Raw genomic sequence first — 27468 nt, 5'->3', positions numbered from 1 at the left:
GTTTAGTTTTCTAACTGTATTTGAAAGCAGCATCTCTCATCCTTTTCAATGTTTTATCAACAATTCAGTTTTTTTTAAATTAAATCTCTTTTTGATTTTGCTCAACAAACAGTACAAATAAACACGACTGTAACACGACGTAAATATTTGCAATTTTCTGATATTTATGAATAAAGACATTACAGCTTTTACTCATTTTGGCACGTGAGGCTTTCCGTAGATGCGGAAGTAAACGGCGTTTCACAACTGCCCACTGTCACGGCCCGGCGTGACTTTCATAGGGGGGTCAGGCAGCACAGAGCGGGGGTCGTCTGAAGCCCGTTAGCTGACAAAATGAGGGTTTTAAAAGCAGCTCTGTGTCTGACAAAGACGCGTTATGCGGCTCCTGGAAGTGTCACACTTAAGAAGGTAACATTAGATATGCCCCCTCGCGACCGGCTGGGCTGCCCTGGCGTCAGTCTGATCCTCGATATTCTTCTATCTCTTGTCCTCAGGTGCTCATCAACAGCTGCAGGTCTTGCTCCTCCGGCGTGTTTCCCAACGAGAGGATCCGCAACATCGGGATCTCTGCGCACATCGACTCGGGAAAGACCACCCTGACCGAGCGCGTCCTCTATTACACCGGCAGGATAGCACAGATACACGAAGTGAGCTCCGGCTGTCGAACACGCGGTTTGAATACATGTGGAGTCGTTTAAGTAAGTAAACCTGACCTGGTTGGCTGTTGGATGGTTGTTGTAGGTCAAGGGAAAGGATGGGGTCGGGGCCACGATGGACTCCATGGAGCTGGAGCGGCAGAGAGGCATCACCATCCAGTCTGCCGCCACATACACTATGTGGAAGAATCACAATATCAACATCATTGACACGCCAGGTAATGTGGGCCTTTTTTTCTTATTTTTTTTATTTGCACTTGAGATCAGTGGCTTTGTCACTGTGTGACCACTACATTCTGATCTAAAGGCTGCCAGAGAGCACAACAGGGGAGCAGCAGACAAATCTGAGGGCCAAAATGATGCCTTTTTCCAGCATATTGATCATTTAACTTTTGAGAAGAGAACCAGTGGTAATACACACATTTTAGAGTTGACTGTATTGTAAATTTAATAGACGCATAAAACAACTTTATCTGATACACAATCATATGTGTTTCGGATATGACAGTTGCAGATTATATGACTGTACATCCATCCATCATCTATACTGCTTTATCCTGAGCATAGTCATGGGGTGCTGGAGCCAATCCCAGGTAACCATGGGTGATGGCAGGAAACACCCTGGACAGGTCACCAGTACATCACGAGAGACAGACAAACACACACAGTCACATTCACACATTGGGGCAACTTAGGGGCACCAAATAACCTCACATGCAGGTTGTTAGACTGTGGGAGGAAACGAGCACCCAGAAAAAAATCGACGAACACACAGGGAGAACATGCAAACTCCATACAAAGGCTCATTCCGTGATTAAATGACGAGCGATAACATCAAAACTTACAACAACCCAAAACTTATCAGATATTCTAATTTTAAACCATAGTGAGAAAAACTGTGATTTTTATTGAGTGTGCATCCCAACAACAGATTTCAGTATGTCTGGGTTTTTAATATTAATACTTGGCATCAGACAAAGCGTCTGCGTGGTGGTGTGTGAGGCTCGGCAAAGGTGGCATCATCCTCCCATACCAACGTTGCTAGTATTTGTACAAATATTATTTTAGAGATAGTCTTAAATATTGTATCATTCACATGGTCAGGGGAAATGATTGATTCACTCTCAGCCTCGTTCACTCAGCACTATTTTCTTTGCTTTTTTAAGTTTGGGAATGTTTCATATCAACCAGCTCAATGGGCCAGTTGTTTTTCCATTTTGTTTGGGGTCTGGTAAAACCGCTGACATATTATTAGGAAACCCAGGATTTCCTCTTTTGTACGCGACACAATTGAGTAAAGTTCCAAAAAGGCCTAAAGAGAACACCAGTCAGTGTGCCAGGGAAATCAGGCGGTGTCTTCCTTGCATTCCTTTTTGGACAGTGCAACCACAAATATTTGCCAATGGGCAAATAGTGAGTGTCACACTTCTATTTGACCTTGTTGTATAACAGCAATTCCACAGTGTTATTTCTTCACAAATGGACCTGTTTATTTTATCTAGATTGCATACCACATTTCTATATTTCGTTTCCTATTGACTTATGACTTGTGAGGTTTTGTGAAGAGATTTTCTTGTGGTTAGATAATATGAAGAAAAAGAGTATAGTTGTTTTTATATAGATTGCCAGAATGACAACAGGATTCTTTATTCTCCCAGGAATCCAGAATTAGCTACACAATATTCATATTGGTGATGAATAGACTCCACCAGTCTGGATGTTGTTCACAGTCTTCAAGTTAATTCATCATAAGTTTATTATGTTTACTGAGACTAATGTTCTCTATTCTGGCCCTGATGAGCCACTACACTGCATGCTTCAGGTGTCGGTCTGCCTTTAAAAAAACTCATTTGCTTGTGTATCTGATTTTCTGCAGAACTTGTTAATGGTATTTTTTAATGCATTCAATATGTGTTGCAACAGGCAACCATCTCAAACATGCAGGCTTAGGCACGAAGATGCAAATCTTGTGAACAGGCCCTGGACTGGAGGTATTTCAAATATCCAATGGATCACATCAACATTACTGTCATTGATCTTTCTCAGGTCATGTGGACTTCACCATTGAAGTGGAGCGAGCGCTGAGGGTGCTGGATGGTGCTGTGTTGGTTTTGTGTGCGGTGGGAGGTGTCCAGTGTCAGACCATGACAGTAAACAGACAAATGAAACGCTACAACGTCCCCTTCCTCACCTTCATCAACAAGCTGGACCGCATGGGGTCCAACCCCGGCCGAGCCCTGCAGCAAATGAGGTACTGTTCCTGAACCCCCTCAGGCTCACTCACTGGCATGACCAGAAGCCTAAAAGCAGCTTCAGTTTGCCCCGCTGTTCTTTTTCGACTCATTTCAAGAAATCTCTCTCTTCAGATCCAAACTGAAACACAACGCAGCATTCGTGAACATCCCCATTGGCTTGGAGGGGAACATGCGTGGCATCATTGACCTTGTCGAGGAGCGCAGCATTTATTTTGATGGACCATTCGGGTGAGTGAGCCACGAGGTCAATCCTTTGTATTTTAATCTGCACTCAACCGTAACCGAGACATATTGTTCTGTCACAACACAGTTGCAAACATGAATTTCTAAATCACATTGTTCTGTTATAAAATGCGTTCAAAATGTTTTGTTTCTCCCCGCAGGCAAACAATTCGCTACGATGAAATCCCAGCTGACTTTCGTGCTGAGGCAGCAGACCGGAGGGAAGAGTTGGTGGAATGTGTTGCAAATGCCGATGACATTTTGGGAGAATTATTCCTTGAAGAAAAAATCCCAACCAACAGTGACCTGAAGGTTAGTGTGCGAGGGAGAAAATGTGCACGAAGGTGTGAATGTTAAAAGAAATAATTATGATTTAATGGGTATGAATCGTTTTGTCTGTCGGCGGAAACTTGAGGGCATCCGTGCCAGGTGATGTCGATGGATTTAAGGTCGGCCTAAATTGTCCTTCGCCATGTCATCCGCGGTCACCCCCCCCCCCCCCCCCCCCCCAGATGGCTTGTTCAGAGTTGGATTAAGTCATGTTGAAGCAAATGAGTCTTTCAGATCTTATTGGATCAGAATCAATGTTCAGTCTTTTTCCAACCTCTGGTGTCCAGGCCGCGATCCGCAGAGCCACGGTGCAGCGTCTCTTCTCCCCGGTGTTGGTAGGCACAGCGCTCAAGAACAAAGGAGTCCAGCCTCTCCTGGACGCTGCGCTGGATTACCTGCCGAACCCCAGTGAAGTGAAAAACTACGCCATCCTCAACGATGAGTGAGTGTGGTATCACGTTGCACTGTTTGCCCTCAAAGTACCTGAAATGCTTAACTGAGACTTTACATAAATAATCAGGCCCATGTGTTTCTTCTGAGGGTTTTTTTTTTTTTATCCAACAATGTTTTTATTTCATTGTCAGAGATGCAACTACAACAACAAAGATCGAAATGGACTCGACAAGAGATGCTGCACAGCCATATGTTGGTCTGGCCTTCAAACTGGAGGCAAGGACTTTCAAAAATATTTCGTTTTTTTTGTTGTTGTTGTTCTCTTTTAAAAGCTGTGTGGGGACAACAGGAGCATACCAAACTCTCATCGTTTGTTGTTTCCTGTGGTCCTTATCTCATCACCAGGCGGGGAAGTTTGGTCAGCTGACATATATACGGGTGTATCAGGGCTGTCTGAAGAAAGGGGAATACATCTACAACACACGCACAAGCAAAAGAGTCAGAATTCAGAGGCTTGTGCGTCTCCATGCTGATCAGTTGGAGGTAAGAGGAAACCAAAACACGTCAGTGGAAACAGTTTTCCATCCGTACAGATTAACCAGCAGAGGAGCATGACTGGACATAATGGTTGGGTTCCTCTTTTGGCTTTAATTAAGTGTGTAGCTGACGCTCATAACATCGGTCTCGCATCAAAACATTTATTTAATTGGAAATTAATAACAGGATTAAGTTTTTCTTTAAAACACATTGTCTTTTCCGTGCTTCATCAGGATGTGGATGAGGTTTATGCAGGAGATATCTGTGCTCTGTTTGGGATCGATTGCGCAAGTGGCGACACTTTCACATCCAAAAGTACTGCGAACCTGTCCATGGTGAGTGGCGTCTTATTTATTTTTACATAATAAAGCATGGTTGAAGAAAAAAAAAAAAGGTTTTTGTTTATTCCTCCAGTGTTATAAAGGGCATCTGGTGTTAATTGGTGATGCTTTTTGCCCCACAGGAGTCCATTCACATCCCAGAGCCTGTCATTTCCATGGCCATAAAACCAGCCAACAAGGTAAAAAAAGAAAAAGATTTTAATTCACCTGCAATATTATAAACTCTACTCTCTAATGTCTTGGACGCTCGACTTTATTTCCATTATATTCATGTAGAATTGTCAAAAAATGCACACCGAGTGAGTTCCTCTCCCTAATTTTCCAAGATAACGTAAAGTTTTAATGAATTTGTTTTTGACAGCACTGAGATCTGATGTTATAAATGTGCGACACACTGGAGAATCCGGTCTGTGATTGGATGTAACCAGTTCAAAAGTCCTTTGGACAACCATGATTACTAGAGTATGGCCTCAAAGTACTCTCTGGTAGTTTGAATAATGTCAATATCCTAAAAAAGAGTTAAGGTTATGGGAAGTATGCATGTGAATTCCTGTCAGCCGCGACAGAACACATTTCTCAGTTTGTCTTTTTCCTTTTTCTTTTTTTCAATCAATCAGAATGACCTGGATAAGTTCTCCAAAGGTATAAACCGTTTCACCAGAGAAGATCCTACATTCAGAGTCCATTTTGACACGGAGAGTAAAGAAACCATCATCTCAGGGATGGGGGAACTGCATCTGGAAATCTACTCGCAGGTATGACGTCACACAGTGCGGCACTACACGAGCAACGGCGTGATTAGTGCACGATCTCGTCCTGTGTTGGATTTTGTTTTTGCGACTGTATTTCCTCGGAGAAGGAGCCCACTGATATTTGATTTTCAATAAATATTTTTTGCCAGAATATCTTGTAAGAATAAAGATATATACATTATTTTATTAAGGTAATGCGCCATGTTGCATTTTCATGTGTAAAATGTTGCTCTGTTCCTCTTAATGTACAATATGTGTGAAAAAGATTGTTGTTTTACTATATTTTCTTCGCAAGATAAAATTATTTCAGTATTTATGAGTTTTAGGAAGAAAACTATAAACTGATTTTAGATTTCCAGGTATTAAACGTTTTACACAGAATCATGTCTTTGTAGAGGGTCAGACAACTGAGTGATTCTGGTACAATTTCAAAAGATCTCCTCAATTTGGAAATAAATCTGAAAACTTGTTTCCCAAAAACATTGCACAACTTAGTTTTTCCAGAATGTGACGCGCTTCCGTATCGTATACAAAGAGATATTTTGAGGCATCAAAATCAACTGAACTCCAGACCTCAAAAATCCTTTGTAAATATTTAAAGCACACATGTTTTATGTTGCATATCCTTTTGAATCGGTACATTTGGCAGATTGTGTGTTTTTGTTTCAGAGGATGGAGAGGGAGTACAACTGCCCCTGTGTGATGGGGAAACCCAAAGTGGCTTTCAGAGAGACGATCACCAACTCTGTACCGTAAGTGCAAACAAACGCAACAGTCTGTATATTTTATTTATATTTATTCAGCTAAAATACACCATACGTTATGGGTATCGCTTACTCATAAATGATTGGATGGTTGGGTTAGGGTTAATAAAATATTTGGAACATAAACTGCAGTATTCTTGTTTGTGCTGCAGAAGCAACAAAACTTCCTTGTAAACACATTTATGCTTCAGTGTTGGAGTACATGATGTATTTTGACTTGTATTGGCAGAGTGATGAAAAGCTGAGCTTTAGTTGTTTGGAGGTTTTTCACATTCATGACAGTGAGGCAGCTGCTCCATCTGCAACACTCTAACGCCCTCTGCAGGGGACCAGGTGAACTGCAGCTTCCAGTGGATGATTTCCTGCAAACAGAAGGAAAAACATAAATGTACAAACAGCTGAATCTAGATGCGTACATAACATGACACTGTATAGTTTAGCACCAATAACACACTAACTGCTACACTGGTTCACTGATGCCACAAACACTTAAGAGTATTGGATGTTTTACCAACTGTCATTTTGAGAAAATAACTGATCACTTGTCAAGAATATATTTCCTTTTTACTCTTTCATCATAAAATCATCAAACCGCTTTTTCTTGGTTTATGAAAGAAAGAATTTGTAGAGACATAAATTTGTTGATGGTCCAAAACCATTTTAATTTTCGACTTGGAATGAATTGCTGGGAAGAAGTGAACATGTTTTTACTGTTTTGATTACAGTGTAATAATTTGAAACTGAGGAACAAAAATAGGTTTTGTGCCCCAGCTGTGCAGCAGTTTAGAGAAATGGATAGTTTAGAGTTTAAGTTTAGAGAAATGGCATCACCGTGTTTCAAAATGAGAACATCCCCAAATGTAGAGTTGTTGATCATCAACTTCAATCAGCTAATGCAGAGTGTAAGGAGAGAAAAAGCGTCTCTAAAAACCCCTTTCACTTCAATATTCTAATATTTTATAATTACATTTTAAAAGTACATTCTGCAACTTTAAAGAAGCATCATATAAGATTTATATGTTGCCTCTTGTATTCAATGAGTGGCAGTGACGAGTTGATCACGGCTTCAGTCATTGTTGTGTTTATCGGTCCTTATTAAAGTATCGACGTCGCTTCTGTTCTTGGCGAACTGAAGACGACCTCAACGGTAGAGCAGCTCAGTAAACTATGTAATGATTCAGTGACACGTGCCCTGCCCGGGAGAGATGGTCAGCCTGTTAATATAACTATCACTGCACGCTATGACAGACGTCTTAGATGATAGGACTCAATGTAGAAGCTTATGAAGAAGGTGAGCGGCACTATCGGTTACCTGGGACACCATCTCATGCAGCAGTGTGTGGCAGTCGAACTTCAGCTGGTCGTTCTCACTTGCCTGCAGGATCCAAAATCAGTTTGTTGGAAAGACACACTGAAATTTTCTTTCCCTCGTCTGCAAAATCTGTCAAGTTAGTCATTTTAAAAATGCACAACTGAACTGGAGCATTGCGAGGCAGACAGTTTTGTGTGTTACTGACAGTAGGAAAACATTTGAATGCACATTCAATCTATTCAACCTGACCGGTTTATCTTTTATATGAAATGATAAAGTTGAACATATGACAGCGAGATGAAACCACCTACCCGCAGTGTGATGTTGGCCACCTGAGCCATGTTGTAGAGCGAGTTTTCAGTGGATTCTTTCAGCATGACGAAGCTCGACGCCACGATGCCAAGGTGCCAGAGAGGCTTATTTTGAGGCTGGATGTGACCATGACTATCTGAGGGAAGTTTACACAAATGCACAGCGTGACAAGGAACAGTGAGTTTCCTTAAAAAATGAAAAAACACTTGGGTTTTGAAATGATGACCTACAATGTTGTGCAATATCTAGCGTTCTATGTCTTTTTAAGAAAATCATATGTATCTTACTGGACGTACCAGGTAAATACTCTGCTGACACAAGGCTTTGGTTGGTCATGAACTGCTCATACAAGGCCTCTTCTTGAGATGTAATGTTGATTTTCAGCAGTTCCTCACATGAGGCCTGCACGTGAGCAGACTGCTGCTTTTCTCCTCGTGGGAACAAAACCTCCACCGAGCATTTCTGTGCAGCCTGGAGGAGTCAAACACACGGAGTATGGGTGATAAGCAAGAAATGCACGTGTAATGTATACAGAGCAAAGGCGTAGTCCACATGTTGCCACGACAACCAGTGAGTCAAGATTGCAACACACACAACCTGACTGGAGTTTCCTTTTAGAGGCACTATGAAGAGTCGTACCAAGCCTGGTCCGACCTGCTCACTGTAAAGCCAGAGATTATCCAGCTGTGTACTTTAAAGTTAAACCCATTTCTGAGTATTTTTCCACAAGCGCAGACTTTTTACGGGAGGGTGCAGCCATTTACGACAACTTTACAGATACATATGAAGTGATCCGTTTTGTTCAAAAAGATTTGAATTCAATGGAAACGTTTTCTCGATAATTTAATTGAAAATGTGACCCCTCCCTATGTGATGCCACGCAAACTGCACTTTAAAAAAAAATGGCCTACACTTTTCCGATATTATTTTACAATATTTTGAGAAGCAAGTATAAAGTAGAAGCACACAAAATTCTACATAAGTACACAAAGGTAAAAGTGGAAAGAAAAAGTATTTAACAAGAGGAAACCATCAGACACAAAGGTCACGGCCATCAGCCTTCACTGGTTGTGTTCAACAGGAAGGAACAGAGAAGAAAATGACATGCAAGTCACAGATTTTGTAACTGTTTTGATCTTAAATGTGATTTAGAATAAAATCCTACATTGCTGATTATTTCGTGCACTGTCAGCTCCAGATGATACTTCCTTCCAGAGTCGGCAACATCCTGGAAGAGACATTAGAGGTCACAGTCATGGTTAAAACATGAATCCCATAATAGACATGTATGGAGATGACTTTATGGTTCTATTGACTATTGAATATGTCAGGAAAGTGAGGTCCAGCTGACCTCTGCACTCCCGCTGTGGACCTTCTGCAGTCCAAACAGTCTGAATGGAGACCCGTAGCGCGTGTTGAGAAAGTGCTGGACGACCTTGGCTGCTCTCTGAGCAGGATAGTGGTTTGGATTCAGCTCCCCAGTTTCCATCACATCCTCCTCGGGTATCTCCACTTCTAACAGTTGCCCCTGTGGACAATGAGAGGGGAGAAAGTTTGAAAGTGACAATAGAAGCAGCTGCACTAAACAACAGTAGGTTTCCAGCTCCTGATGGACTTTGACCGTCGGTGGAACTTTTCTCATTGATCAGGATTTTTTCCCCCAGATCGGTAAAGACTTAAGACACTTTTCCTCAGGGAGAGGAGAACGAAAGTAAATCTGAGGTGGAGAGAGGCCCAGCAGTAACTAGAAAGAAGGAAAGGAGTTGCATCTTGCCTTGAAAAGCAGACTTCCTGCTGAATACTTGGCAGGTGGAAAGTTTTATCTGTTCGTTGGTCCGAGTCAGCTGCTTGTCATGCCAGGGGAAATATTACTTCCCACTTCCTCTGACTGCAGAGATCTTTGAGGACTGCCCTCTTTTTAAAGAGACAGAGCCTTTTTTCTTCTTCCCCATACTCGCTCTATTTACATCAGCTTTAGAGGTCTTAAACATCTTTATAGTACTATTTCAACATTATCAATGCAACTAATTATTCGTTGCGGCCATTTTGCTGTCCGTTTTGCAAAATTTAAAAAAATGTGTTTATATATTAATCACTTCAGGTCAACATTTATATTTGATTTTAGTTTAATTCAAATAGGCCAAAAAGCAATCGTTCTGCATTTAAAATAAATAGAAAAATAAATCAAATTCCTTATTGTTTCTTTCACAGCATCTCCTTGTTTTAAGGTGTGAAGTCCAGATATCTCTGTCTGTGCAATGAAGGCAAAACTTTCAACTGAAGCAAGCGTGACCAAAATAATTAAATTTATAACAACTTCATTTAAAGACATTTTCCTCCCCGTTATTCAATTCTCATTAGATGTCACAATACTTTGACTGGCTCCTATAAAGAAGCTTCATCAAAAGGGGCTGGTTAAAATTGTATCTGCCTATCTTCTACACCAGTTCATCCGATTTCTGCGTAAACGGGGAGCTGAAGCCCAGAGCAGTAAAGGCATGGGCAGAACACAGCCTGGACAGAACACCAGTCTACTGAAGGACAAACACTTTCACACCTATAGGCGATTTGAATTCACCAGTTAGGCTAAAGTACACATTTTAAGACTGAGAGAATAACCTGCAGAAAACTCACGTGCACACAGAAAGAACATGCAAACAAGCTTGAACTGCGTGAGAGCGAAGACACTAAGCCACTGTGCAGCCCGGCCTAAAAATCCTCTTTAAGAAATGAGTGTGTTTGTTTTATTTTGTCCTTTTATTCACACAAACTGAGCAAGCTGGATTTAGCATGACCGATCCGGAGCAGTCCAGCCAGATTGTGTTCTTTTTTTGTGCTTTTTCTATTCCTAGTGAAATGTTTGTTTGAGGTAAGAACGCTCCAGACGAGCAGCTGTTCCATCTGCCTTGTGCCTTGTGCCTTCTTTCTGCAGGTTTGACTTCACACATAAGAAGCAGACTGGCGGCTCTGGGCAGTTCGGTAAAGTTATTGGCGTTCTTGAGCCTCTCGAGCCAGAACTTTCCACCAAGCTGGAGTTTGAGGATCTGACAGTCGGAACCAACGTCCCAAAGCAGTTTATCCCAGCTGTTGAAAAGGTCATTTCAATCACTTTCACGGTTTCTGTTGTTCTTCCATCCTTTTTTACTTGTTATCTTATTTTGGTACCATATAGGAAATAAGAAAATATTTTGAAGCAAAGCTTTGGCTTCCTTGATTCTTTGTCTGCTTCACTTTGTTTTGCCCTCCCATCATGCCGCAGGGCTTTCGAGAGGCCTGTGAGAAGGGCCCCCTCAGCGGACATAAGATTTCAGGGGTGAAGTTTGTCCTGGAGGACGGCGCAAACCACCTGGTCGACTCCAATGAGATCTCCTTCATCCGGGCAGGAGAGGGCGCTCTTAAACAAGGTGAGGGTCAGATTTAGGGCACCCGTAACATGCACATTCATTTCATCTTTGTCCATGTGTGCTCCGTCTGAAGTTTATCGTCCATGTTGATGTGTTCCCTCCGCAGCTATGGAGAAGGCCAACACTATCATCCTGGAGCCAGTCATGTCTGTGGAGGTGGTCGCCCCTCAGGAGTTTCAAGGAGTCGTCATCGCTGGGGTCAACCGTCGGCACGGTGTGATCACAGGGCAGGATGGAGCGGATGGGTACTTCACTCTGTATGCTGAGGTGAGTGCAGTGTATTCATGTTCCTCTCACAGGATGTCGTCACTGTGTTTAATTTGACACTTGGGCATGACAAAGTAAATGTTATCCAGTTTAGAAACTACTTAGAGGGACACAAAATAACATGCTTCTACTTAGTGCATTTGCATTCATGAATATGCAAGGTTAATGGAAAGTGATCACATCTTTTTGATATATCATTACTTTATCGTTCACTGCTATAAAGTGTTTAGATGTACTGGGCACTGATGCTCTGCTTGTTCGGGCAGTCGGATAGAGTCTTACTGCACTAGATACTCACCGAGCGTTGCAGATGTGATTGTGTGAAAGAACAAACAAAACAACAAGGCCCAGTCACAGCTGCTGTAAATGAGTGTAAAGAGTAGCATTGTGTTTTGGAGTGTCAATATTACTGTGTATGGCTGATATCATGCAGTATGTTAGTTTGGATCTTAGTAAATACGACTCTTCACTACTATTTGTATGACACTAATATCCTCTTTTTTTTTTTTCTTTCCTCCAACAGGTTCCACTAAACGACATGTTTGGCTATGCTACAGAGCTGCGCTCTTGTACTGAAGTAAGTTCACCCTCAGATACTGAACACCAGATCATATGGAGAAATAAAAGTCTGAAAAGTGCCTAAAAACACAGTTGGGCTGTGTTCACAAATGTTGTAGTTCCCTAGTTCAGGCCAAAGTTTAAGAACTGTTCATGTCATCAGTGTTGCTGTCAAAAGTGGCTGAAAATATATAAACAAAATACATACTAGACAGCTAGTATGTATACGTATATTATGCAAATGAACTCCAATAACAGTGCTGCGTTTTCAATTGAATGCACCTTGTGTTATAATGGCAGCATCAACACTATCACAAACATACCAAACTAATACAACAATCACACCAGAGTTCGTTTCATCAAGTAAAATTTTGTATTTTAAATAATAAACAGAGAAAAAAAAAAGATGCTTTAATCAGTCAGTTACGACTTAAACGTCCTTTACTTCTTGTGCATAGATGTCATAGTTGCTAACTTATCTCGTCATTGTTTCAGGGAAAAGGCGAGTACACGATGGATTACAGCAGATATCATCCCTGCATACCATCCACACAAGAAGACCTCATCCATAAATACCTGGAGGCTACAGGACAGCTGCCTGTGAAGAAGAACAAGTGGAAGAGCTGAAGAGATTGATCTCAGCTTGTCACTGTCAGACTTTCAGACCCCCCCCCAACCCCCGTCTTTGCACGCATTTTCCAACACGACCACACGGCTGTTATTTGTAGATCCAAACAAATAATGGTAATCTACTTCCTTTTAATTGTTTAGATTTCACCCCAATGACTGATAACTGCAGAAAACATATTTATTATGTTCGTCTTGGCGCCATTCGAACTCTACTGTCTACGGCCACGGTTTAAAAAAGGATAAGTTACTGCAAGCTCATCGTTTTCACTTGAGCTTTTAATGGCTTTTGTACTATGTACAGAATGGTCTCCATGTAATAATTATTGCAACAAAGACATTGATCCTTCTTCTAAAGTGTGGTTTGGTTTCCATACAGGTTCTTCATGCACCAGACAAACACTATGCAGCTTAGTAGCAACAACAACCAAAGGATAGCCCGGGCAATACACACTAATATCAGTCTCGGATTGTTCCTTCTCACCTGTTCCGTTTTCTTTGTCATCTCAGGTACACTGTTAGGGGCAGTTGATATATCTGTTGAAGCAGTTTCAGGCTTGAATGTCACACTGGGGCTCCCAGTTACTCCACACGCAGCCAGAACGAACAGAATCATCACACCCATTATCGCGTGCTGTAATAGAGATACTTGAGGGAAGCAAAAGTGACTTCTGGGGAGGAATGCAGGCAGGGAAATGACCCTCCTGTCAGTGTGGACTTATATAACCAGGAGGAGGGGAGGAAGAGAGAAGGAGAGACTGTCCAGATCCTGTCATCCTCTTGGCATGATCAGTTTATTTTCTTTTCTTTTTCTCTACAAAACAGCTCAATTTCATCTTGTTCTGTTCTTCTTTTACTGATTCACCTAACTTATCAGCTGCCAACACAGTGTTTAACTCAGAAGTGAATATTCTGGCAGTGCGCGTCTAATTATAGTCGCTGGAAATGCACAAGTGATTGATAGTTTGCAGAGTTGTCAGGTCCACGGTGTGTTACAATGAAAACGAGAACAGGTAAGACTTTTATTGGGCTGAATGAAACATGTTCCTGATAATCAGAGGATGTTAAAACAAAACAAAAAAAGCAGTGTTGAAAAGTGAGATTGCGCAACGCAAAGCTAAAACAAACAGAATGTCCCCATAGGAACAACTGGAGGGCCTTTTCAGATTATGTCGGCAGAGTTTCATCCTGATAACAGGATGGAGGAAAAGGACACCAGACTCAGAGTTCTGGGAATCTTAAAACAACTATCCCATAGCCGTGTTTCACAAAACATCCTCTGACTGTAATCCTACTGCAGGAACATTTCTTGAAATAATCCTACATTTCAAAAACCTTTGAGCATTTCTTTTGTCTGGGGGACATGGACTGTTTTTACATTCTCATTTTTAAAAAAAAAAGAAATAAAACAACCCACATTGGTCCCAGTGAGGGTCGAGCACCTTAACATGACAGCTGCTGTCATCGGTGTGTGTGTGAGTGGGGAGAAGTGCTTTAAATGCACAACCAAGGTGTCATCGATTCACCAGTTTTTGGAAAATAAGGATTGCACAGTGAAGTAGCAGTATTTACTCTCAACTCCCAGCAAGACTCCATTACGAGTCAGGGCTTGGGCACTTTTCTATGTGGAGTTTTTCCTCTTGGTATTCCGGTGTCTTCCCACAATCTAAAAGCATGCACTTGAGATTAATTGGTGAATATAGATTGTCTGGGGTCATTGTGTGCTGTTGTCTCTGTGTTTGCCTTGTGATAGATTGGAACCCATCCAGGTTGTACTCTGCCTTCCATTTCCAGCTGGGACTGACTCCAGAGCCCTGAAACTCTAAGTGACAATATAAAGCAGTACACCAAGTGGACAAACCCATGTGCCGCATTATTCTATTTATATGGTGTTTTCTGTTTTTGTATCTTTCGGAAAGCTGTGAAGAACTGTGTAATTTCCTTTGTAGCTTTCCAGTGTAGTGATACAGAATCATATGTTCTTCATCATGAACCAGTCGGTGAAGGAACAAAGGAACATTTCCACTAGACGTTAAGCTGGAGAGTTGCTGAGAGGACACTTTTCACATATTAAGGCCAACAAGCCAATACCGCCGGGGCATTATTTATTTTATTTTTTTCAAACCACTTTCAGGACAAGGAGCACATCTCTGTCCACTTGTCATTCTTTCTCGTCTTCCTCACATGGTGCTCCTTGAATACTGATGCTCCTCGATCTTCATGTCTATAACTTCCACCCCTCTCAGAGACGTGGCTTTGCCGTGTTTTATTTCCACCCTCTTCATCGGTTCTCAGCTGTACGCCACGAGGCAGATTATCGATGAGCTCGTAGAGGGTGAAAAGGCTAAAGCAAATTTCATCGTAAGCCGTTTTGGCGCCGCACTCAAACAGGCAGGCGAAGGCCACAGCGGGCGGCTCCCCGGGTGAGGGGGACAACTCCAGGTAGGCAAGGTCAGAGTAGGCACTGGGACCCTCGTAGATCACCCAGGGGCCCCGCCAGCTGTCAGGATCGCGGGGAAAAAGGCTCAGGAACACGCCCAGATCTTTGCGAGCGGAGGTCAATGTTGGGTGGGAGTAGACCACCCAGGTAGGCGTGAGGAAGTCTGGAGGGGCATTATGATGAGGTGACAAGGACGTGGAAGAAACATGAGTAAAGTCTGTGTGAGATTGTGTGTTTGAGCTGTTAACTGCTGTCCTGGATGGAACAGAACTGGTGTTTGCTGATGTGGCGTGAGTGGAGAAGGCCATGCAGGATGTACAATGTCTGAAGCAGCGTGCAGGTTGTTGTAGGAGACCGTCGAGCGTTTTTTTGAGATGCAAAGGGGCAGGAAATCCAACTATACTGCCATGGCAACCGTTTCGAGGCTCCACCAACCGCTGCACCAGCTGCCCCTCTTGAAACACCGCTCCATCATCCAGGCTGAGGGCCTGAACGCGATACCCCAGCGGGCTCCGTGCGTTGCAGTACAGGACGTTCGTCCCATCCTCTTCATCCACCGACACCATCTGACACTCCACGCTCTCTGGCCCAGGCACGGCCTCTCCGAAACGCCAGGTCCTCCCGTGGGTGTCGCTGTGAAAGCAGAAGGAGTGGGGCGTGGTCTGGCAGAGCTGGCCGAAGCACTCTCTGCACTCGATGTGGTAAGCGTAGGCGGGAATGAGCAAACGTCCTGACTTCAGCTGGACGCCATGACCCGGGCCCAGGGCGAACGTGGCCCAATCTACCAGGGAGGAAGAAACAATCAGTGAAACATCAAGTATGCTTGAGTTCATTCAGCAGCTAATCAGGAGTCAAATCTGTTTCTTAGAAACAATATTGCTTTTTCATTTCACCCTATCCAGTAGAAACATGTGGCAGATCAGACAGGAGCACATGACGCAACATTCACATTGTATTCACTCCTGAAACTTAAGTGAAATAGTCTTGAATTTGATTTGATAGTGTAAACAGCCCAAGTCTAGGAGCTAGAGTTTATCCCATGTAAAAATGTTGCAGATAATAATGAAAGCGAACAAATACATTTTTTTACTTTATCTTAAAGATAAATGTTAATGTGTATTTTTACACACAATGGGAATTGTACTAAAAACTGCCAATAGTTGTCAGTGCGTTTTCACGGCTGATTAGAGGCCTGAATGAAAGTCTAAATATTATATAAGCTCTGTTATTTCTGCATACCAAAGTTTTAAGATAATCATGTTGTAGTATTGAAGTTTATTCTGAACAGTAGAGACTCGTAACTCAAATAATGAAGTATTTCAAAGCAGTAGTGACCATATTCCTATTTTCTTTAAAGTGACTCATTTAACTGGTGACAAGTTGAACAAAGAAGACTTGTAGTAATTCACGTTATGTGTACTAAGTCTAAAATGTATGGCTGTTTCACTCTTTGAATGGGAACATTATTTTCATATATACCATTTACAAAGTATTTCATTTTTTCGAGATGCGCCTCTATGATTCACTACAGGAGGATTATACATTCTATTACCATCTCTCCAAGTAAAATTTTAAATGTATATTACGACCCCTTGAAAGAGGATGAAATAACCTTTTCTTGTATCTAATATTAAGAAAATGTTCAATATTTATGACCTTATAGGGCTTTACGGTCACTCAAAGTAATTTATGCACCGCTACTTATAATGTACCGAGGTCCTCTTCCTATTTCTCGTTGTTTTACTGGTCAGAATAAAACAGGGAAGGTGTGATTTGGAAGGTGTGTTGCTTTGTAAACCTTTGATGGTGTCTCCGATGACCCTCTTGGTGAGGTCAGTGACGGGGCTCCAGGTTTCTCCTCCATCGGTGCTGGACACGTAGCAGAGCCGGGTCACGTTCTTCCCCGTCACCAGCTGGTAGGACTCCGAGGTGTGGCCCAGCACGGCGATGAAGAAGAGGAAGAGCGTCCCGGTGAACTCGTCGTACACCGGACACGGGTTCATGGACCTGTGGCCTGGCAGGAAGGCGGTGCCGAGCACACACACGTCCTCCCACTGCGGCAGCAGCAGCAGGACACAGCAGGTCGTGGAAGGAAAACAAAGTTCATGACATCTATTTTCATGAAGACAGAACTAATTGAGATGAACTCTTCTTGCATTTTCTAAAGCCCTGAATATACCTGAGAAGCCAGAATATCAAAAACAGAGGTCTTTCTCTCTTTGCATTAATTCACCAATTACAGCAACATCACCGCAATATTTTCATCACACACATTCTTCTGATTTTTGTTATTACAGATTAAAAAAAAAGTACAATCAAAACTGTTTTCTTTCATTTATTTTGATAAAATTTAAAGGCATGGTCTATTAATTCCAAACACGATATAGTTTCCTATGTCAACATTCGTTGTATCCTTTTATAATATTCATGAGTAAATATCTCATCTGTGTCTGTAAAAATAGGAAATGTAATATTGTTCTTTGCAGAGTCTTGAGGCCTCACTGACCTCCACATAGTTTCTGTAGAAAGTCCCTTTCCTCATGACCAGCAGATGAGCCTGAGAGTCGGAGGGGCTGAGCCTCTCCTCACAAAAGGCGAGAAAACATCGGGCACGGGACAGGTACAGCAAAGCCGGAACTCTGTAAGTCACCCCATTGGGCTCCTGGTGGAAAAGCACCGACCTCGCTGGGAAATAGGGCGACTTCATACTCTGGAAGCTGAGGGAATAGCAGAAGGGGAATTGTCTGAGGAAGAGCCTGAGTTTAGACATTAGATTTCCAGGAGCTTTTCAGGCGTGTTAAGTTAAACTTTCAACTGTATAAACTGCTTGACAAGAGCCACATGAATAACGTTTGCTTGATTGATAAGAATGATACAGGAATATACCAGATCAATACATTTCTAAATACATTTAATTTCAGAGCAAACTGTTCAATATAAATATAATACTATAGAAATGTCACTTACATCAATTCTCAGATGCAACAACAGAAGTAAACTTGACCTGAAGACTAAAAAATCTATTTTCTTACTCACATGCCTGAGAGGAGCTGATGAACAGACAATAAGAGTCTGTGAGTGAATTGACCACAAGCTGTGAAGCAGCCGGCTGACCTCAGCATCACATTAACTCGCACAAACTAATCCGCTTCCCCAGGAGTCGTTGACTATACCAGCAATATGAAGATCAAATTGCTCCTGATCCACAGCACCTGAGAAGAAAATAATAAACGACTGCAGAGTACTTACATCCACAATGCTCTGTGAGAAGTGTTGCTGCTTTGTGAAGATATAAAGTCTCTGAACTTGAGTGGAGGGTGGACGTGTTGCGGGTGTGCAGTCAGTTTGTGTGTCTTTTTCGGGTGAGGGTTTGAAAACCGTGGCCTCTCCGCTCTGCGCCCTATTCAGTGGCATGCTGTTCACTGACCCAGAAATGGCCCACACTCATCAGATCTGCAGCTTTGGATGAATCAGCGCAGGGCCATCATTGTGGAGATGAAGGCCGGCAGAACAATGATTTGATGATGTGGCTCCTCTGTGTCCTCGCAGCTTTTATTCTCCTGCAGAATACGGGTGCATCTCAAATAAATACAATATCATTGAAAAAGTTTGTTGTTTTGTTAGTTTGTTTTAAACTCGGAATGTATTAACTAAAACATTTCCAAGCATTTTGAATATTTTAATTGGGATTATCAGAGCTTTAAAAAAAAGTTATATTTTATGATACTGTATTCTGGACACATGACTTCTAAATTAAATTCTAAATACCAAATCAAAAAAGACTTGTCTTAATTTTTGTGTCATTGTGCTTTTGTTTGTCTTGCCTCTTTGTTTGTTTTTGTTCTGGGTTTTTTTTTTTTTGCATTTTTATCAAACTGTGTCTAAAAAAACTATTTGGAAATTTTAATTACAAAGGCTCCAATAAAATACACTTACAAACTCAAACAGAGAAACTAATTCCTGAAGTTGGATTTCCTATATCTATGAAAAGTAAACTTCACAGCAGGTTAACACCCATCCTGTGATCTGTCTAATGGTTATTAATGGCATTACACATTACTGTCAATGTGCAATAGATCTAAGAGTCAGATGAAAACAGAAGGGATGCAATAGTCTATATAACTAAAGTTCAACTCTTATTTATTCAATCCTTCCACCATTAGAAAGGCCTTTTGTATACAAACTGCTCCATACAGGTCCATTCTACAGGTTTTTGCATTGACATCCTGTCACTCAGGAGATTGACTTTAAAATACCACTGATGGTCAACACAGCTATGAAAGGTTAGGGCCGAGTATGTTCAGAACACATCTCAGGTAATATGGATCAAACCTACTTTGTTGTTCCCAGAGTCATAAATGTACACTTTCTATTCTGTTTTATTCATAATATCTGTGTCAAATTATTTGAAAACTTTCGATTAAGTTTCTGTCTTTAATTTCATTCTCATTTTCTGCAGAAATGTGCCGTAAATACAAGCGGCACTTACACTTGTAAGACTGAATGCAGGGAAATCAAAATATCCGACGTCATCAATATGCGCCCCGGTTCCGCATGGCATCCTACAGGAGTTTGATCTGCTCTCACTAAGGTAGTCTAAATATCTGTTTGAGGACTTAATACACATGTCATTGAGCATTTTATTAAATCGTGTATCTTCAGAAAGTAAATACCTGCGTGTTTGTTGTCGTCGTTAAACCGTCAGATAAGCAGAGTGCCATGTTAGCATCACGGCTAACAGGTTAGCACATCTGCAGCAGATTGAAGTCAATGTTTAAAGCTTCCCAAAGCTACTTTTACTTCAGGTTAGTGTTTTTAAATGTTGAAAATATTCTCGTCAAATCCTGTATTTTGCGTACACAAACTGTGTTCTTGCCAATATTTTTAGCTCGGACTATATTATTAAATTTGTCAGTCTGGAGATTTAACTAGTTACACCAGTTTTAGAGGTGGTAATTCTGACCTCTGGTTAAAATGGACAGGAAAAACCTCTGATATTATTAATTGGTTTATTTGTTTAGAGTTTTTATATTTCATATGTAAAATGAAGGATTTTCCTCCTGAAGAAAATTGTGTATTAATCTGTTTGTATTAATTAATATTTTATATTCCCTATTACACAGCTTGAAATGGATTTGAGACTCTGTTAATACACATTCAGGCATAGAATAACGCTGTTAAAGGAATCGGGGGAAGTATTGCATACGCAAGTGGACTAAGCCATCAGTTTACCATGGACATGTACCTCGAGGAACAAATAAAATATAAAACAAACAAGAGATTTCTCCCTGTTGGTGCTCATAATGTTTCACACGAGCAACATTCTCTATCAGATCATTTTTGTGGTTAAAAGGAAAGTTGAGGCTTCCATTCTGTTGTTAATTTTGCCAAATTAATTTAATTGTGCTCATTTTTATTGCAATGAAAAGAAAGCCTCTGTATGCCCTCCACCCCTAAGCTTTATTCTTTGCTATAATACTGTACATATCACCACTTGACCCTGCTGGTTATTTGGATCTTTACTACAGCTGCTGGGTAGTTTTGTTAAGTCACAGTAACATGTCATAAATACATTTTCCTCACTATAGATACATAGAAAAACAGAATTGATACGTGAGTGCTACAATTATTTTATTGTTAACTTCCATTTCTCAGGCTCAGTATGGCCAGGCAGTGGTCCGACGGCCACTCCACCCCCGTCCTGTGTGTCGGAGCATCTTCAGGCCCTGATGGTCTCCTCGCTTCAGGCTCTGAGGGCGGAGAAGTCGCCGTGTGGAGCCAAGAGGGACACATCATCAGCCGCCTCACTCTCCCGGGTGACGAAGATATCACAAGTGTTGTGTTCTCGCCGGTCACTCCGAGTCTGCTGTACACGTCACACGGAGACACAGTGAGTGTGCTCGATCCCAGGATCCTGAAGGACCCGGTGGAGACGTTCCCGGGTGCCGGGGAGGAGGAGATCAATGCTTTGGCCTTGAACGAGACGGGTTCGGCCCTGGCGGTGGCTGACGACTCCGGGGCCGTGCGGGTGCTGGAACTCCCGGCAGGGAAAGTGTGCAGGACTCTGCGTAGACACACTAATATCTGTTCTTCTGTGGCTTTCCGGCCTCACAGGCCCAACAACCTGGTTTCTGCTGGACTGGACATGCAGGTGAGGGAGGGACATTTAGTATATTGCTGATTTATTTGGATTATTTTGCTTATTCACATAGTAGCTTCAGAGGTTTATAGGTAGTCAACTTTGATGGCTCCATTTATATCAACTATTGTGGAAATTGTGCAAAATGTTGATCCATTAGTTGCTCCCTGAAAAGGCTTCAGTTTAAATACCATCAAAATTTCCTTTTTTTTTTTTTTTAAAGTATTTAGTCAGCTCCCAGGCTGTTCATTCCTTTGTGTTTTTCAATTTTAGTTTTTATCTCAGCACATATCAATATTTAAAAATGACCCTGAAAATTGAAGGTGCTTTATAATATATGACCAGTAATTAACTTTACTGCTTATTGATCTGAAGATCTGCCTCTCTAGATTAATCCTGGTGCTGATCACATTATGACTAATGAATGGTGCCTTGAGGCTCCCCAAAAATAACAAGTGTATTTACATTTGTTTTTCATAGGGAACAATAAAATGAAGGTATATATATTTTTTTGACCATTAGGCTTGTTAATGTTGTTTATGACACATTTTGGAAACCTGAGCACTCTTCTGTAATTTCATAGTGTATGGCTGCTGTGTTTGCTCCATCAATACTCTGTTGTCTTCAACAGACTATCTCATTAAGATTCTTATTCTTTTTTACAGCACGGCTGATTTAAACTAAATGAATGAATCGAGTTGTTGATATAAGTTTCTCTGTTGCTCCAGGTGATGCTGTGGGGACTGCAGAAGACCCGCCCCTTGTGGACGCTCAACCTTCAGGACGTGGCGGAGGAACTGGACGACCACCAGCAGCGGCCCGGTCAGCTTTTCAACCCACCGCTGGCCCACTGCGTTTCTGTGGCAAGCTGCGGGAACATTGTGGGATGCGCGGCGGAGGACGGGCGGGTGCACCTCATGCGCGTCGGCGGCGGTTCAAAGCTGGAGCAGCAGGGGGCCGTCAAAGCCCACAGCCAGGGAGCCTCACAGGCCCACTTCGTTAGCTTCCTGTCCCACCCCTACTGGCTCGTCAGCGGTGGAAACGACAGCCAGGTGGCCCTGTGGGACCTCAGTAAGCACCCGGTGGTGGCGCCGGAGGGCAAGAATCAGGCCGCAGTGCCCAAACGCAGGAAGGGTAAAAGCAAGGCAAGAAAAAAAGAACAACCTCAGGACAAAGGAAAGACAAAACTGGGTGCTGAAGCAGAGGGTGACGACGAAGCGGCGGGAGGTGCAGAGGAGGCGACGGAGGAGAAAGCCGGGCCTAAACTGAGCATTAGACACGGGGATAAGGTGAACTGGCTTTGCCCCGCCGTACTGAGAGGTGAACCAAGTGTGCTTGTGGCAGATCAGAGTTCCAGCCTGACGGTCTATCCCCTCTCTCAGCTGTAGATCCAAACACTTCACTCGTCCGGTTCTCCGCTCACACTGAAACATTTCGACTTGCCAAAGATGAAGTCTAATTTTTTTGATATTCTCCTATATTTAGTAGTTTTGATGAAATGAACTTTGGTTTGGTCTTTTTTTTTTCTGCACAGCAAACCAGAGTCTTAGAGCCTGATCCATGAACAGTAAAACTACAGAATGCTACAAACTGTCTGTCTTCATTCTGTTTTTTCTACGGGTGGTCCTATGAGACTTGTCTTTTGAAATGCTTTTATAGTATTACACTGGAATCCTTAATATTTTTGGAGAAGTGTAACATTTCCACATCTAAGAGAAGAGGTTTTTGTGTTTAAGGTCAAACTCGAGTCTGCTGCGATCTTTCTACACTTCAAACACGCAGACGGCGCAATTTAAACTGAGCCAGAAAGAAATCAAAAGCGCAGCGACTGTAAAAATGGAAGAAAACAGTGAGCCGACTCAGCTTGAGATCTGAACTGCTTTGTGGTCCGCCGCATGAGCTCGTCCTCTGCGGAGCTGCGCTGCTCTTTCTAAATTGAATGTAAAGCGGTTTCTTGTAAACTGAGGCAGAGCTAATTTGTGCAGTCGTGTGAACACGCAATAAAGATTTGTGTGCATGTTCTTAAATCCTGTTTGGGGCCCAGCATTCTGCAACATATCAAACAAAAAAATACTTTATATTGGAAGTTTCTCAAACAATCCAGACAAACATAATTTATCTTTTACAGTCGGAACAAATTCATACATTCAATGCAGACATGGCGACTTCAAACAAGTCAACCATCCTTCTGCAAACACGCTTAATGTTTCTGTAAGATCGGAGGAAAGGCACAGAGCAGCAGACGGTCCAATAACGAAAGGAAGGAAAAACAAAAAGGGCAATTCATGCCTTTCTACCTTCACAAGGCAGCAATCTTAAAAGAACCTTTGACAATCTGCATTCCAGCAATCAAAACTGACTTGTGAACTTTTACAAAGTCTTAAAGTTTTGCACTTTCTCAACAAAGGAAACAAAGGTTTTGATCTTAGCAGTTGGATTGAAATAAATGAACCAGATCGTTTCTCAGCCATAAACTGCTGCATCAGTTCTCATTTCTATTGAGTTTGATTGAACGTCTTTTACCACTGTGCAGTGGCGTGTGTGTGTGTGTGTGTGTGTGTGTGTGTGTGTGTGGCTGATGTTTCACAGACGCCCCACCATCAGGTTTTCTTTTTGTTTTGTTTTCTTAAATCCCTCCATCACTGAGGTCTGGGTGGATGGCGAGGTGGTCTGATTGGAGGATTGGAGCCTTTGAGGCAAGCTGTGCTGCTTTTTACAGTTTAGCCAGGCTCTTCTCCAGGTTCCCAATGTCCGCGTCCCCCGCCTCCCCTTTGCTGCCACGGGCACTGCACTCCAGAAACTCCACCTTCATGGGCAGCTGGCTAAACTCAAAGTCTTTGCCTTTTTTCCCCAGGTAGACGGCGCCACCCACAGAGCCGTCCTGAGAGCTCAGCGCTGCAGAGCGAGTCACTCTCAAGGTGTTCCTGTGAGGAAAACAAGGGAAAGCATTCAACTGGCTTTGTCTGCACACTGTCCAAGAAGCATAAAGAGAATAGTAAAGCCAAGAGTTTCCCACAACTCCGTGAGTGTTTTTGTGGTTTAAATAACAGAACTGATTTCAGCAGGATTCTCACACTTTTACCACTAAACGTCTTCATTACCAACTGCCAGTGGTATTTAATGGCCGCCACACACTGTGTGGGTTAATAAGTTCACAGCCTGCCACATTATATGACATGAATCTAATAAAAATTGGGCACGACATGAAGTCTGCCGTGTGCAGATTGCCTCATGAAAACACAAGCTGAATCACAGCCTACGATGTACATGGGTGGAAGTGATTGCACAAGAATAAAAGATAAAAGCGAAACACGAACAGAACCTTCGCCGGTGTGGCTCTTATGTGTTTGGAGAGAAATACTCAAAAGTTTGTTCACAGCCCTTGTACTTTTTTTTTGACAGGTTTTGCCATTAAAGCCACAAAGCATCTATTTAGGTTTAGCCCCAGTGACACCGATCAGTGCGTCATTTTATGCTGCATTTCTATTGGTTAGTAGTTGTCGGTGGCAGCAGCAGTCAGTATCGCCCCAAATTCCTGACCCCGTCAGAATTCTATCGCAGGTTGTCTTCGATCGGAAGGCGATGACAATGACCGGTTTCACAGTGCGATGGAGGATCACCAATTTAGAGCCAAGCCCAAAGATAACACTACGATTTTATTAGGACTTATCTTTTGCCCTGAAGGACAAAATCACATAATGTCTAGCCAGCATAACAGATGTGGGGGTTTAATAAGGAGTAAAAGATGCTTTGGAATATATAAATGAACATTATCTGAGATCATTCATTAGTATTAAATCAATAAATATTTCTTTGTTAACAGTGTGGATACTTACAGTTCCTTTTCCAGCTGCTGTTGAATCAGTTTTGCAGACTTTGCCATGGTGATGTCTGAGAAATGAAGAGACTGGTGAGTAAATCTGCCATAAGTTCAAGTGTGAGTAACTGGGCCATTTTCAGAGGAAAGCTGTTTCTGAACCTTGTTTGTTGCAGGCCACAAGGAGATCCGGGAGATTTCTGGAGATAACCGAGTCCGTCACCAACACGTACAGAAACTCGGCCACATCTCTCACTTCTTTCTGGAAGATGGCGCTGTCCACGACAAACACGATGGCTCTGGACACGATGAGCGAGACGGGGGAACCAAAGTGATGACAACAAAGGTGTGTCAAGGACATAAAACGCATGAGAAGCAATCGAGATTAAATTATGAACTTTGTTCATAAATTATGATCAAAGTGCAAAAGTGAAAGAGAGAAAAAAAACAACAACATATCTGGGATCTTTTATAGAAAAGGGTTTTCGTGAGGGATGTTTCTGTTCTCACCTGGCTGCAGACTTGAACTTCTCCAGGTACTGAGGTCTGAGACTGTCGTGTCCTGGCAGGTCGATCAGAGTCCAGGTGCTGCCCTGAAAACGCCAAGACCATCGGACATTAAAGTAAAAACCTTAAAACATTTAAAAACAATACTTCACTGAGTGAAAGAGACAAACTGAGTCAGCAGAGTTGAAAGCTGGCTGACAACACTTCCTGTTGAACACAAACCGGCACTTCCTTTAACTAAAACAAATGACTGATTTCACTGTGCTTCTTGGATCGTTTTCTATATACTTCAGTTTCCGCAAACAGAATGTGTGTGTGTGTGTGTGTGTGTCAGGGTCTGCATCCGCCCTGTGATTAACTTTGATAAAGACAAACTGACAACTGTCACTCCACCCTGTAGACCCCATCCCACCAGTTCTGACTTCTCGTCTTCCCTACCAGAACCGTTGAGCCAGTCTATCACAGGAATAGCAAACTGCGCCACTTTGAAACATTGTTAGGAGTCAAGTCAGTCTGAAGGCCTTCAACTCTATCCTTCAAAACACAATCATGTTTTTAGCTCTATCAAAAAATACATTCCTCGAAGGTCGGCTCTCCAGAATTGAGACAGTGAATCTTTTGTGTTAAACTCTTCTCTCTTGAGTCCAGTGAATTTTGTTAAAAGGCCGATGTCCTGTCCAGATTGTACCCAGCCTTCGCCAATAGCCAGCTGCTGTATTCTCCATCACCCCATGTGTTCCCCATACTTTTACTCAGCAGGTATTTTAGGTAATACGTCTATTGCAGTAGTACAAACAGCAAATTATTCAACTTTAAAAAACATTTCAGGGCTTATTAATTTGTCTTTAATCCATCTTTCTGCACAGACTTGACAGGATAACCTCCCGGATTGAACTCAACAAAGATTCACCTTCAATAAAATACAGATATTAAGAAACACAACATGAGCAGGGTCAGCAGTGATGAACTCACCCGGTCATTTTTGGTTTTGTATGGAGCACTGCTGTCAGTGATGGAAGTCTGTGTCCGTTTGTATTTTCCACACAGCAGCTAAAACATAAAACACAAAACAAAAATGACAGTTTATTCCAACGAAAGGTTCCAAGCTGCAGCTTGTCTGAGCACCAGGAGACAGACAGCGTGGCCGCGGCGGGCCCGCGGCTCTCTTCTGTTACTCACCCGGCTGAAGAGGAGCGTTTTCCCCGAGTCACACAGTCCCACCAGCAGCACGGCACTCCGGACGGTTTTACTGGTGAGAAAGTACTTCAGGAAGACTGCAAAGAGAGAGCAGAAATCTTCCTGGGTATTGTGAAACAGAAGCTGTGGATTAAGTTTGAATGACTGGGAGCTGCTGTATGAAACAGCTGTTAGCTTTAGCATAGCCCGTCAGCTCTCACGCCGAAGCCATTAAAACGCGTCTTTAAATAAACCAACATTAGATGAATAGATATCAACAAAAGAAACGCCCAGCCGAATAGAAATATTCTCCAAAGCCCGGTCATTTTAGGATAAATGGCACGCTCGGCCTGCTAAGCTAATGCTAACGAGCTAACTACTTACCGCAGGTGATGACGACCACTGCCAAAGCGACGATGACCGCGATCAGAAACACGGGGTCCTGATCCTCCAGCTGCTGGCGAAGGGATTCAATATACGGTTCAAATGGATTTTCTGTCATTTCCACGTCTTTGTCCCCCATGTTTCCACCGGTGCTGTCCGCTTCCATCTCTTGGCTTCTGCTAATCTGAGTGAGCTGGGACACGTCTCCTTCTTCGTGACGCCTGCAGGGAGTGTGGTTGGCCAGCAGGGGGCGCTGCAGGTCAGCACACATCATA

The 27468-nt window shown here is 42.5% G+C and overlaps 5 protein-coding genes across 7 annotated transcripts; 2 read left to right on the top strand and 3 right to left on the bottom strand.

Moving 5' to 3' along the window:
• Nucleotides 1–216: 216 nt before the first annotated feature.
• On the top strand, nucleotides 217–13220 carry gfm1 (G elongation factor, mitochondrial 1). Its single transcript, XM_080460027.1, has 18 exons — nucleotides 217–408; nucleotides 495–647; nucleotides 742–874; nucleotides 2703–2907; nucleotides 3023–3139; nucleotides 3295–3445; nucleotides 3751–3905; nucleotides 4048–4132; nucleotides 4262–4399; nucleotides 4627–4728; nucleotides 4857–4913; nucleotides 5352–5489; nucleotides 6156–6238; nucleotides 10807–10969; nucleotides 11134–11278; nucleotides 11385–11545; nucleotides 12069–12122; nucleotides 12599–13220. Exons 1-18 carry the CDS (start codon nucleotides 334–336, stop codon nucleotides 12728–12730), a joined length of 2247 nt encoding a protein of 748 aa, XP_080316153.1. The 5' UTR covers nucleotides 217–333; the 3' UTR covers nucleotides 12731–13220.
• Nucleotides 6237–13417, bottom strand: lxn (latexin). Of its 2 annotated transcripts, none has more exons than XM_080460028.1 (7): nucleotides 13215–13417; nucleotides 9226–9402; nucleotides 9040–9102; nucleotides 8171–8345; nucleotides 7874–8010; nucleotides 7563–7625; nucleotides 6237–6612 (listed from the first exon to the last, which is right to left on the bottom strand). In XM_080460028.1, the coding sequence occupies exons 1-7, from the start codon at nucleotides 13353–13355 to the stop codon at nucleotides 6499–6501; spliced, it is 870 nt and encodes a 289-aa protein (XP_080316154.1). In that variant the 5' UTR covers nucleotides 13356–13417; the 3' UTR covers nucleotides 6237–6498. The 2 variants fall into 2 exon arrangements, with proteins under 2 accessions (XP_080316154.1, XP_080316155.1); XM_080460029.1 differs by lacking the exon at nucleotides 13215–13417 and adding an exon at nucleotides 9649–9766.
• Nucleotides 13418–14860: 1443 nt separating this feature from the next.
• Nucleotides 14861–17877, bottom strand: neu4 (sialidase 4; the record flags this gene model as incomplete). The annotated part of the gene is made up of 4 exons (XM_080459730.1): nucleotides 14861–15387; nucleotides 15526–15951; nucleotides 16969–17224; nucleotides 17677–17877. 4 exons carry the CDS (start codon nucleotides 17875–17877, stop codon nucleotides 14861–14863), a joined length of 1410 nt encoding a protein of 469 aa, XP_080315856.1.
• A 1824-nt stretch (nucleotides 17878–19701) lies between these two features.
• Nucleotides 19702–23443, top strand: wdr53 (WD repeat domain 53). The gene is made up of 3 exons (XM_080459539.1): nucleotides 19702–19761; nucleotides 20826–21321; nucleotides 22038–23443. Exons 2-3 carry the CDS (start codon nucleotides 20833–20835, stop codon nucleotides 22695–22697), a joined length of 1149 nt encoding a protein of 382 aa, XP_080315665.1. The 5' UTR covers nucleotides 19702–19761; nucleotides 20826–20832; the 3' UTR covers nucleotides 22698–23443.
• srprb (SRP receptor subunit beta) lies at nucleotides 23339–27421 on the bottom strand. Of its 2 annotated transcripts, XR_013935202.1 has the most exons (8): nucleotides 27194–27403; nucleotides 26813–26907; nucleotides 26606–26683; nucleotides 25637–25719; nucleotides 25289–25425; nucleotides 25146–25200; nucleotides 23908–24233; nucleotides 23339–23357 (listed from the first exon to the last, which is right to left on the bottom strand). XR_013935202.1 is itself a non-coding variant. In XM_080459540.1 (7 exons), the coding sequence occupies exons 1-7, from the start codon at nucleotides 27357–27359 to the stop codon at nucleotides 24023–24025; spliced, it is 825 nt and encodes a 274-aa protein (XP_080315666.1). In that variant the 5' UTR covers nucleotides 27360–27421; the 3' UTR covers nucleotides 23369–24022. The 2 variants fall into 2 exon arrangements, 1 of the variants encoding a protein (XP_080315666.1); XM_080459540.1 differs by lacking the exon at nucleotides 23339–23357 and having other exon boundaries at nucleotides 23369–24233; nucleotides 27194–27421.
• Nucleotides 27422–27468: the final 47 nt, after the last annotated feature.

Source organism: Lipophrys pholis, assembly GCF_963383615.2.
Source record: "Lipophrys pholis genome assembly, chromosome: 3".
Taxonomy (NCBI): domain Eukaryota; kingdom Metazoa; phylum Chordata; class Actinopteri; order Blenniiformes; family Blenniidae; genus Lipophrys; species Lipophrys pholis.
Note: the sequence above shows the minus strand (reverse complement) of the source record. Positions and strands in the feature narration are given on the sequence as shown.

Excerpts from the sequence above, each read along its gene's own strand:
- gfm1 (XM_080460027.1), top strand. The coding sequence starts at position 334 with ATGAGGGTTTTAAAAGCAGCTCTGTGTCTGACAAAGACGCGTTATGCG. Across the intron at positions 3,906-4,047 it reads TACGCCATCCTCAACGATGA|AGATGCAACTACAACAACAA; the intron begins GTGAGTGTGGTA and ends TTTCATTGTCAG. Across the intron at positions 11,279-11,384 it reads AGAGGGCGCTCTTAAACAAG|CTATGGAGAAGGCCAACACT; the intron begins GTGAGGGTCAGA and ends TTCCCTCCGCAG.
- lxn (XM_080460028.1), bottom strand. The coding sequence starts at position 13,355 with ATGGGTGTGATGATTCTGTTCGTTCTGGCTGCGTGTGGAGTAACTGGG. Across the intron at positions 9,103-9,225 it reads TCCACAGCGGGAGTGCAGAG|GATGTTGCCGACTCTGGAAG; the intron begins GTCAGCTGGACC and ends TGTCTCTTCCAG. Across the intron at positions 8,346-9,039 it reads TGCACGAAATAATCAGCAAT|GCTGCACAGAAATGCTCGGT; the intron begins GTAGGATTTTAT and ends TGACTCCTCCAG.
- wdr53 (XM_080459539.1), top strand. The coding sequence starts at position 20,833 with ATGGCCAGGCAGTGGTCCGACGGCCACTCCACCCCCGTCCTGTGTGTC. Across the intron at positions 21,322-22,037 it reads CTGCTGGACTGGACATGCAG|GTGATGCTGTGGGGACTGCA; the intron begins GTGAGGGAGGGA and ends CTGTTGCTCCAG.
- srprb (XM_080459540.1), bottom strand. The coding sequence starts at position 27,359 with ATGGAAGCGGACAGCACCGGTGGAAACATGGGGGACAAAGACGTGGAA. Across the intron at positions 26,908-27,193 it reads AGTGGTCGTCATCACCTGCG|TCTTCCTGAAGTACTTTCTC; the intron begins GTAAGTAGTTAG and ends CTCTCTTTGCAG. Across the intron at positions 25,426-25,636 it reads AAGTTCAAGTCTGCAGCCAG|AGCCATCGTGTTTGTCGTGG; the intron begins GTGAGAACAGAA and ends CATCGTGTCCAG.